This window comes from Rhincodon typus, chromosome 45, assembly GCF_021869965.1.
Source record: "Rhincodon typus isolate 14 chromosome 45, sRhiTyp1.1, whole genome shotgun sequence".
Lineage (NCBI taxonomy): Eukaryota > Metazoa > Chordata > Chondrichthyes > Orectolobiformes > Rhincodontidae > Rhincodon > Rhincodon typus.
Window position 1 is genome coordinate 5,810,837 of NC_063376.1, and position 11,339 is coordinate 5,822,175.

Here is an 11,339-nt window from a genome sequence, read left to right on the forward strand (position 1 = left end):
GGATCGTGTTCCAGACCGGGGAGCACTGTCAGGATCGTGTTCCAGACTGGGGAGCACTGTCAGGATCGTGTTCCAGACCCGGGATGCACGGTCAGGATCGTGTTCCAGACCAGGATGCACGGTCAGGATCGTGTTCCAGACCAGGATGCACGGTCAAGATCACGTTCCAGACCGGGGAGCACTGTCAGGATCGCGTTCCAGACCGGGATGCATGGTCAGGATCATGTTCCAGACCGGGATGCACAAGTCAGGATCACGTTTCAGACTGGGATGCACAAGTCAGGATCACGTTTCAGACTGGGATGCACAGTCAGGATCACATTCCAGACAGGATCTCACAATGGCTAGGCTCCCAGAAGCAAGCCTATGGGGCTTTGCTGTAAACAGGGGCAGTACCCTAGCTTCAGGCTGTCTGAAGGATACGCAGTAAGCACAGCGGTCTTGCAGAGGAAGAAGGCAGGGATGTTGTAGTGCTCAAACATCAGCTCGGTCAACTTCTCACGCTTGGCCCTGGTATTCCACTGAAATAGACAACAGCCCCTTGAGATCCCAGCAAAAAAAAACTTACATTTACATTGCAACCTCAATATAACAAAACAGCCCCACGGTAATTCATAGGAATATTATCAGTCAAAATCTGACCCACAAAATGCAGAGTGGCATGATGATAATGTCACTGGGCTAGTAATCCAGAGGGTTAGTCTAATGCTTTAGAAACATGGGTTCAAATCCCACCGTGTCATCTTGAATTTTAAATTAATAAATCTGGAATATAAAGCTACTCATACTGATGGTGACCATGACATACATCATCAACTATCATAAAAAGCTCATTAATGCTCTTCAAGGAGGGAAATCTGGTGACCTTCCCCAGTCTGGCCTACATGTGACTCCAGACAACAGTGATGCACTCTGCAGTAGCACAGCACACCGCTGAGTTTACGGGTGTGAGTAAGAAACGCTGTCTTCACCAACATCGCCATGTTTAAGAAAGCACGCACTAGCCTTGAAGATATTTCATAAGAGATGAGGGGAAACATCCTCTTACCCTGTCCAGCCCCTTAAGAATCCAATCTATTTCAAAGCAATCACCTTTATCCTTCCACATTCCAGTTTGCAGAGACCCAGCCTTGGCTCACAGGACAGTAAGACCGAGCTAAGATACAGGTCAGTCACATATTTAAAATCATGAGGGGTGTAAATAAGGTGAATGGGAGATGTCTTTTCCCTAGGGTGGGGGATTTCAAAATTGGAAGGCATATTTTTAGGGTGAGAGGAGAAAGATTTAAAAAGGACATGAGGAGCAATTTTATTTTACACAAGAGCAGTTTGTGTGGGGAATGAACTTCTAGAGGAAGTGGTGGATGTGGGTGCAGTTACAATGTTTAAAAGACATTTGAATAAGTACATGAATAAGAAATGTTTGGAGGGATAAGGGCCAAGCGCAGGCAGGGAATAATTTGGTTTGGGATTACTGAAACCAAAAAATGCTGGAGGTCACAGCTGGTCAGGCAGCATCCATGGAGAGAGAGAAAGCTAACGTTGAGTCTGTATGACTCTTCAGCAGAGCTGGAAGTTTGTGATTATGGTCGGCATGGACTAGTTGGACCAAAGGGTCTGTTTCTGTGCTGTATGACTCTATGACGCTATTCATTCAGCTGATTCCTGGGATGAAGGGTTTGCCTTATCGACAGTGGGTAAACAGGTTTGGCTTTTAGTAATTAGAGTTTAGAAGAATTACAGGGATCTTATTGAAACATCTAAGATTCTGATGGAGCTTGACAGGGAAATATTGAGGAGATGTTTCCACTCATGGGAGAATCTCAAACTGTGGGATATAGTTACAGAATAGGGAGGGAGACAACATGTGGGAAATTATAGACCAGTTAGTTTACCATCTGTTGTTGGCACAGTATTAGAATCAATTATCAAAGAAGCAATATCAGGATATTTGGAAAGTCAAAATGCTATCCATCAGAGTCAGCATGATTTATGAAGGGCAAATAATGTTTGACTAATTTGCTACAGTTCTTCGAAGATGTAACTAGCAAAGTGGATAATGGGGATCCTGTAGATGTGATATATCTCGACTCCCAGAAGGCATTTGATAAGGTGCCACACGAAAGGTTAATTCACAAGGTTGGATCATATGGGATTAGGGGCAATTTATTATCTTGGACAGGTGACTGGCTGATGGACAGAAGACAGAGAGTCAGGATAAATGTTTTTTTTTCTGGAAGGTAGTAATTAATGGAGTGCCATAGGGTTTGGTCCTTGGACCCCAGCTATTTACAAGCTACATTAACGATTTAGATACAGGGATAGCCAAATTTGTGGATGACACAAAAATAGGCAGGATGGTAATTTGCAATGAGTAAATAAGAACCTTACAAATGGATATAGGTAGGTTAGGAAAGTGGGCCAAAATGTGGCAGATGGAGTTTAACGTGATTAAATGTGAGGTCATGAATTCTGGTTGGAAAAATGGGAAGGCGACCTACTATCTAAATGGGGAGAGATTTCAGGCTACTCCTGTGCAGAGGGATCTGGGTGTCCTCGTTCATGAGTCATAGAAAACTAGCATGCAGATATAGCAGATAATAAAGAAAGCGAATGGAATGTTGGCTTTTATAGCTAAAGGAATACAATATAAAGGCAAGGAAGTATTTTTGCAACTATACAAGGCATTGTGCACAGTTTTGGTCCCCTTATTTGACAAAAGATATAGTGGCATTGGAGGCAGTTCAGAGGAGGTTCACTAGATTGATTCCAGAGATGAGGGGTTTGTCGTATGAAGAGATGAACAGCTTAGGCCTATACTGTCTGGAATTTAGAAGAAAGAGGGGAGCTCAAATTGAGATATTCAATATGATAAAAGGTATAGTTAAGTAGACATGGAGCGGATGCTCCCTCTTGTGGGGCATTCTAGGATGAGGAGTCATAGTCATAGTCTCAGAATAAGGGGTAACAAATTTAAAACAGGGTTGAGGAGAAAGTACTTCTCCCAAAGGGTTGTGAATCTGTGGAATTCACTACCCCAAAGTGCGGTGGATGATGGGACAATGAGTAAATTTAAGGAGGAGTTAGATTTTTAATTGGTAATGGGTTGAAGGGTTATAGGGAGAAGGCAGGAAAATGAGGGTGAGGAGCATATCAGCCAAGATCGAACAGCAGAGCAGACTTCGATGGGCTGAATGGCCTAATTCTGCCCCTATATCTTATGAACTTAAGAATAAGGGGGGGCACTCATTTAAAACCGAGATGCGAAGGAATTTCTTCTGTCAGAGGGCAGTGAATGTCTGGAATTCTCGATCGGAGAGAATTGTAGAGGTTAGGTTGATGGAAGTATTTAAAGAGGAGATGGATACATTGATGAAATATCAGGGAGTTGAGAGCTTTGGGCAGATGGCACGAAAGAGAAGTTGAGGCCTAAAACAGAGCAGCCGTGGGAGGATAGGCTTGACGGGCTGAATGGCCTATTCCTGCTTCTATTTCTTAAGGAATAAAGGATTAAGAGCTTAGTCAAAGAGAAAGGCTTCAAGGACCACCTTAAAGGAGGGAGGTGGAGAGGGTTGGGGAGGAAATTCCAGAGTTTAGGAGCCAGGCAACTGAAGGCACAGTCTCCATTCATGGAGTGATTATCATCATAGAATCCTTTACAATGTGGAAGCAGGCCATTCGGCCCATTGAATTCACACCGAACTCTCTGAAGAGCATTCCGCCCAGACCCACCCGCCTACTGTATCCCTGTAACCCTGCATTTCCCATGGCTAACCCACCTAACCTGCACATCCCTGGACACTACGGAAAAATTTAGCATGGCCAACCCACCATAACCCATACATCTCCAGACTGTGGAAGGAAACCAGAGCACCCGGAGGAAACCCACGCAGACACGGGGAGAATGCGCAAACTCCACACAGACAGTTGCCCAAGGCTGGAATCACACCTGGGTCCCTGGCGCTGTGAGGCAGCAGTGCTAACCCCGGAGCCATCATGTCACCTCCATTAAAATTTGATTTGATTTGATTGGATGGCTGGGATTTGAGGAGTCCAGTTGTGGGTTGTGATGCTATGGAGGGATTTGAACTCAAGGATGAGAAGTTTAAAACTGAGGAGTCACCAGTTAGAAGCCAGTATGGGTCATCAAACACAAGGGATGATTGGATTTGATTTAATTTATTAATGTCACATGTACCTAGATACAGTGACAAGTTTTGTTTTGCGTGTGGTACAGGCCGATTATACCATACAAAGTGCATTAGGGTAATAGAACAGAGCGAGGAATACAATGTTACAGCTGCAGAGAAGGTGCGCAAAGAGCAAGATCAACATTGATACGGGTTGTCAGTATGGGCGTTTAAACTTCTGTATCTTCTGCCTGATGGAAGAGGTTGGAAGGGGTGGGAGAGTTTTTGATGATGTTGGTTGCCTTCCCAAGGCAGCGGGAAGTGTAGATGGAGTTAGTGGATGGGAGGTGGCTTGTGCGATGGACTGGGATGTGTTCACAACTCTCTGTAGTCTCTTACGGTCGTGGGCAGAGCTGTCGCTGTACCAAGCATGATCCATCTGGATAGAATGCTTTCTATTAAAATTGGTAAGAGTCTTTATGGGCGTTCTAATTTCCCCAGGCTCCTGAGGAAGTGGAAGTGTTGTTGTGCTTTCTTGGAATGGGGAGATAGCATTCAGTGGGAGTTAGGATGCAAGGGCGGAGGCGTGCTGCTGAGTTTTGGAGGAACTGAAGTTTATCCAGGGTGGAAATTGGGAGACTGAGCAGGAGAGAGATGGAATAGTCAAGCTCACTTGGGAACATATGAGCCATTCCTCCAGTGTCGGTGGGTCGAAATCTGGAAATCCCTCCCTGACTGCACTACACCACACAGACATGCAGTGGTTCCAGAAGGCAGTTCACCAGCAGCTTCTCAAGGGCCAGTTAGGGATGACCAATAGATGCTGACCCTTGAGTGAATAGTGATATTTACTAAGTGATCTTTTTTATGTCATCTGAGCCAGACTGTAACTTTTCCAGGTTAGGCTACCAGTCCTCAGTCCCCCGGTTTCAGATTGCATTCTGCTCACCGGTGCTTCTGACATGAGAACAGGATGCAGGTTTGGCTCCGACTTGATGTGCTTGGTGTAAGTGTGATCCAGAATCGCCTGGAAGCAATCCCAGTCCTCAACTGTAGGGAAACAGGACAGGAGTGTTAGCACAGGGATGTGGTCAGTGAAGCAATATCGAGACAGAGGTAGAAAGAGAGGCACAGGGAAGGTCAAAATTTAAAACAAGAAAGAGACGAAGGGAGAGACAGGGAAGAACAGTAAAAGTAAGAAAAGGGTGAAATGAAAGATAAATAAGAGAAGAGAAATAGAAACAGGAGAAAGGGAGAGAACTAGCAGGAAAGAATGAGACAGAGAATGAAAGAGAGACAAACATAGAAGATAGGAGCAGGAGGAGGCCATTCGGCCCTTTGACCCTGCTCCACCATTCTTTGCGATCATGGCTGGTCATCCAACTCAAAGGCCTAATCCTGTTTTCTCCCCATAGCCTTTTATCCCATTTGCCCCAAGTGCTGTATCTAGCTGCCTCGTGAATACATTCAATGTTTTGGCATCAACTATTTCCTGTGGTAATGAATTCCACAGCTCACCTCTCACTGGGGGAAGAAATGTCTCCTCATCTCCATCCTAAATGATCTACCCCAAATCCTCATACTGTGACCCCTGGTTCTGGATGCACCCACCATCGGGAACATCCTCCCTGCATCTACCCTGTCCAGTCGTGTTAGAATTTTATAAGTGTCTATGAGATCCCCCCTCATTTATCTGAACTCCAGCGAAAACAATCCTAATCCACGCAATCTCTACTCATGTCAGTCTTGCCATCCCCGGAATCAGTCCGGTAAACCTTCGCTGTATTCCCTCGAGAGCAACAGCATCCCTCCTCAGAAAAAAAACGAGACAGATGGAAGAAAGGGAGAGAGAGGTCAAGATCACAGTAAGACATCAAGAAACATGGACAGGAAGAATGATTAGTGAAAAAAAATATACAAAAAGAAACTCCTGAGAAAAGCACAGGGATTGAGGGTAAAGGCAAGATAGGTGAGAGACAGAACGAGAGGACAAAGAGGGGTTTACAGTAAGCAAGCACGCAGAAAGACAATTAAATTCCAAATAACCTCTGCTGGAAGTTACTGAACAACGGTTTTATCCTTCTGATTTTAAAAAGGCACACACTCTCCTTTTAACAGCAGGAAATTACATTGTACATTGTGGGCAACTGTATAATGTTTCTGTCCTTTAACCTATGAAAGCACTGGCTGAAAGGGCAGTGGGAACAGATTAAGTAATCACATTTAGTCCACAATTGTACAAATGCTTATGAAGGGAAAATATACATGACTGAGGGGAAATGGCAGGGATTGCCAAATGTCTTCCTGCACTGTGTAGTTAGAATCATAGAATTCCTACAGCGTGAAAGCAAGCCATTCGGCCAACTGAGTCCAAACAGACCCTCTGAAGAGCATCCTACCCAGACCCACTCTATGCCCATTACCATGCATTTCCCCATGGCCAATCCACCCTAACCTGCACATCTTTGGATTATTGGAGGAAACCAGAGCACCTGGAGGAAAACCACACAGGCACAGGAAGAATGTGCAAACTTCACACGGCCAGTCACCTGAGGCTGGAATCAAACCCGGGTCCCTGGCGCTGTGAGGCAGCAGTGTTAACCACTGAGCCAGCGTGCTGCCCCAAAACAGATGGCAAGCAATCAGGACTCATCCGGGATTTGAACCCGGTACATTTCAAAATGTCTGCAATGTACAAGCCCCAAAGCAAGAATCATACCCGAGACCAATGAGCCATTGCTGTATATAATTCAACTCTGAACAACACCATGGGGTTTTCTGCTAGTATTCCATGTTTATTATTTTATAATTTTACATGTATTTGTTATGTATATTTATCAGTGCTCAAAACACATAGGAAGAAGTGCTGAATTCACCTCGAAAGCCCCTAAAACACTCAGGAAAATTCAACCATTTTGGAAACCAGTGAGAGAAATGTCGCCTCCTTACGTGGAGCTGTCAGAGTCTCTGACGAGCTGCCCCTCCCAACTGCCAGCTGGTTCTCTCTTGCATTTGCTGCTGATAGGCTCACAGTGAATTAGACGTAGTGAGGCTGTCCATGGTAAGTGTGGCTGGAGGGGGGAGTGAGGGCGGCAAGGCTAGGAACCTGAGTGGGGGTATTCCGCAGGCAGACAGTAGTGAGGCTGGGACTCCTGCGGGCCAAATGTAGCTATAAAAGTGAAGAGGGTGGCAGCAAAAAGGGAATGAGGAGTTGGAAAGGAATGAAAAAGGCTGCAAACGAAGAAGAGGGAACTGCAAAAGTGGACAGAGGGGCTGCAGACAGGTGATAAGGTGTATATGGGAGCAAGCAGCTTTAAACCTTTCAACAAAGAAATACTCAGCTAACCAGGAATCAGGAAATCTGTAAGTCACTAAGCTAATGAATTTCTTGCAAATGAATGTGGAGTTTCTAGCTTAAGGCTGCAGAAGTTCAGGAGATACTATATGGGGAATATGTGGTGGATGCTAATGTACTGAATACTTTGTAACCGGATAACTTAATACAAACTAGTTTTATTTCACAAAGATTTATCACATCTAAAAGCACTTGACATTGTGTGAGCTACTTGAGGTGCAGTGACAGTATTAGAGACAACCTTGCAAGCAATTAGCTTTGACCTTACCAGTCTGCAATATGTGAGTTTAAGGTGATGGATTTCTATATATAGAAGCGTGTGTCATTTATTTTAAAAAAAAGCTTGTTGCAATCTTATGCCTGTGTGTCAGTTTCTAGGAAGTTAGTGTTTTCCTTTTTGTATGGCTTTAGGTTTGATGGAGGGTTGGGCTCAGAAGGATACGGGCCAAACGCAGGCAAATGGGATTAGTTTAGTTTGGAATACTTGGTCGGTATTGATGAGTTGGAATGAAGGGTCTGTTTCCATGCAGTATGAATCTATGTGTGAAGTCTTTGAATTCTGCTTCTGGGCGAATCCAATTATCACCTAACCCCAAATGTCAATTACTACATGATTGCAGTACCGAATAAAGGAGTTGCTGAGAACGAAAATGCCCTGAAAAACATTTTAGGAATTTTCTGGAAATATGTTTTTACCCTTGACATGTTAAATTTGAGTGGGAATTAGATCTGTTTCTGACTGGGATGGAAGTCATAAAACGATCAGGGCCAGAAAGAACTTTTTTAATTTATTCATTTTGTTGGATGTGGGTGTCGCTGGCTGGCCAGCATTTATTGCCTGTCCCTAGTTGCCCCTTGAGAACGGGGGGGTGAGCTGCCTTCTTGAACCGCTATAGTCCACCTGCTGTGGGTTGACCCACAATGCCCTTGGGGAGGGATTTCCAAAATGGAGTCTTGGGAAGGATATATTGGCTTTGGAAGGGAGAACAACGTAGGTTTACAGTTTGATACCTGGACTTTAAGGGTTAAATTATCATCAGAGATTAGGCAAATTAGGTCTGTTTTCCCAGAGTTAGGAAGGTTAGGGGGTGATCTGATTGAGGTTTTCAAGATATCAACAGGAGGAGCCAGGGTCAATAAAGATTCTAGCACTAGCGTGCACTGTGAGAATTAGGATCAGACTCTTCAGGGGAGTTAGGCCACAGTGCAGCCATGATTTCATTAAAGGCTGGAACAGGCTTGAGGGGCTGAATGGCTTACTCCTGTTCCTATGCCCATTTAACCTGGTTCTTCATCTCTTCCCAGGGAAAGGCAGGTGTGGCTCAGTTGGTAGCACTCTACACTCTGAATCACAAGGTCCCACGTTCAAGCCCAACTCCAGGCTTTGGTGCATAAAACCCAGGACAGATACTTCAGTGCAGTCCTGAGGTGCTATCTATCCAGTTAGCCGCTAACTAATGTCCTGTCAGCCCTCTCAGATGCCAAGGAAAGATTCCATGGCATTATTTCCAAAAAAAAATCATGGAACCTTTTTGGTGAGGCCTCTTCTGGAGTACTGTGTTCAGTTCTGGTCACCCTGTTATGGGAAGGATATTATTAAGCTGGAGAGGGTTCAGAAAAGATTTACCAGGATGTTGCCAGGAAAGGAGAGTTTGAGTTATAAAGAAAGGCTGGATAGGCTGGGACATTTTTCACCGGAGCGTAGGGGGTTGAAGGGTGATCTTTATAGAGGTTATAAAATCATGAGGGGTATAGATAAGGTGAATAACAAGGATCTTTTCCCTACAGTGGGGGAGTTCAAAACTAGGGGGCATGTTTTTAAGGTGAGAGGAGAAAGATTTTAAAAAAGACATGAGGGCCAACTTTTTTACATTGAGAGTGTGTGGAATGAACGTCCAGAGGAAGTGGTGGATGCGGGTACAGTTACAAAGTTTAAAAGACATTTGGATAAATACATGAATAGGAAAGGTTTGGGGGAATATGGGCCAAGCGCAGGCTGGTTGGACTAGTTTAGTTTGGGAACATGGTTGGCGTGGATTGGTTGGACGAAAGGGTCTATTTTTGTGCTGTATGACTCTACAACAAGCAACACACAAAGAAAACAGATTATTTGGTCATTATCACATTGTTAACCCACCAGGATGAGAAGGACATGGGATTACTACATCCTGCAAGCTCCCCTCCAAGCCACATACCATTCTGACTTGGAAATATACTGCAGTTTCTTCAGTGTTACTGGGACAAAATCCTGGAACTCCGTCCCTAAAAGCACATGTGGGCGTACTTACAATCACATGGACTGCAGCGGTTCAAGTAGGCAGCTCACTAGTATAAAAATGCTATGGCTTTGTATTTTGTCCTGGTTTTCTCTTTGAAGAAAGGCTGAGACAGAGGTGACAATCGGTGTGCTTCAAAGCCAATAAAGTAAACAGCTTCTGAGGCCTTTGGGTTGTTTTTAAGGTTGGAACATTAGAAGTAGCCTGAATGGGGTCGAGCTCTCACATGACCAGGACTTTTAGTTTTAGTTTTGCAGCAGCGGTTGCTGGGGTCTTGAAGCCGGGTTTGGAAGCTGCAGTACATCTCTCCCTGCTACTGTCTCTCTCTCAGAGTTTTCTCTTGATTTTTTTTTCCCTTTAGACTGGAGAATTGCCTGTGAGACAATCTATCTTACTGAATCTTGCCTTTTCTGAGGGTGTGTTTATGGAATGTTAGTATATTGGAACAGTTACTGTTTATTACTGAAATAATCTATTATTCTGTTAAGTTGTCCAATAGTTAAAGTTATACCAATTTCTTCTTTTATTGTATTTTGCTTCAAGCCTGGTAGTTTGACCAATCAAATTGCAACTGGAATGCAACGCCTGGCACATGCCTTGAGAATAAGAAAATGTTAGGGTCTAGGCTATCTTCTGAATACATTTTGAGGGGGTTTGGTCTGGTCCATAACATCACCACCTTCTCAAGGGGCAATTAGGGATGAGCAATAAAGAGTGGCCCAGCCAGTAACACCCATGTGCCTTGAACAATAAAACAAAAAAGTTTAGCAGAATATGGGTTCTGGCAAAGAAGGCAGAAATGTTGCTATGCAGATGGCTGTCTGTATCATAAGGGGCAAAGTGTGGGCCTCAAAGTCTCCTTCTATTCCAAACAATACTTTAATTAGCACCAGTTCTGAATTGTCAAACCAGGTGCACAGGCCTGGGAGGGGGTTGGGATCGAGCTGCGGTGGCCCCCATAGAGGAATAGCTGGCTGACACTCAATGGTTGGGCTCAGCCTTGACCAAGCACCAAACACAGTGCCCATGTTGAACGCTGAAGCCCACTAGGAAGAGGATAGCTCCTAGGTGAGAGACTGGCACAGGATAGGGCATGGTCGAGTCTATGGCATCCCCCCACCCTCTCCCAAACAGTCACTCACTCATTGCGTTCTTCAGAGGGGAGATAACCTCCACACCCTCCCTGGGAACATGCAGGGAGTTGGTGTCAATGTAGTACGTCTTCCCCGACTTAGCATCCTTCTCACCGTCGATCTCCATAGCTGCCTCATCGTGGTTGATGAGCCCTACCGTGGTTGGGAAGTCCGCCTGGGGAGCCAGAAATCATCAGAAAATCCAGGGCAGAAAGAACAAAAGGCTCATTTGAGTTTCACCTCCCAGGAGTGAAATCACAGACAGAAAGAATGAGGCATTAATGTACAACTTTTAACTGGAAGGATGTGACATAGGGCATACCACACTCAGCCAGGAGGGGAAAGGTTGGGCTGGAACTATGGATGAACGCAAGGCTAAAGGAGGAAATTCCAATGACACAGAGTAAAGCTCCCTCTACATTGTCCCCCATCAAATACTCCCAGG

The 11,339-nt window shown here is 44.7% G+C and overlaps 1 protein-coding gene across 2 annotated transcripts in view; it reads right to left on the reverse strand.

Moving 5' to 3' along the window:
* LOC109938228 (actin-like protein 6B) overlaps positions 1-11,339 on the reverse strand; it is a 53,961-nt gene that overhangs the window by 23,297 nt on the left and 19,325 nt on the right. For both annotated transcript variants that reach the window (XM_048619978.1, XM_048619980.1), the window contains exons 3-5: positions 10,904-11,069; positions 5,080-5,180; positions 424-521 (exon numbers count right to left, since the gene is read on the reverse strand). In XM_048619978.1, coding sequence (XP_048475935.1) covers positions 424-521; positions 5,080-5,180; positions 10,904-11,069 — 365 coding nt within the window. The remainder of the gene's footprint in view (positions 1-423; positions 522-5,079; positions 5,181-10,903; positions 11,070-11,339) is intronic.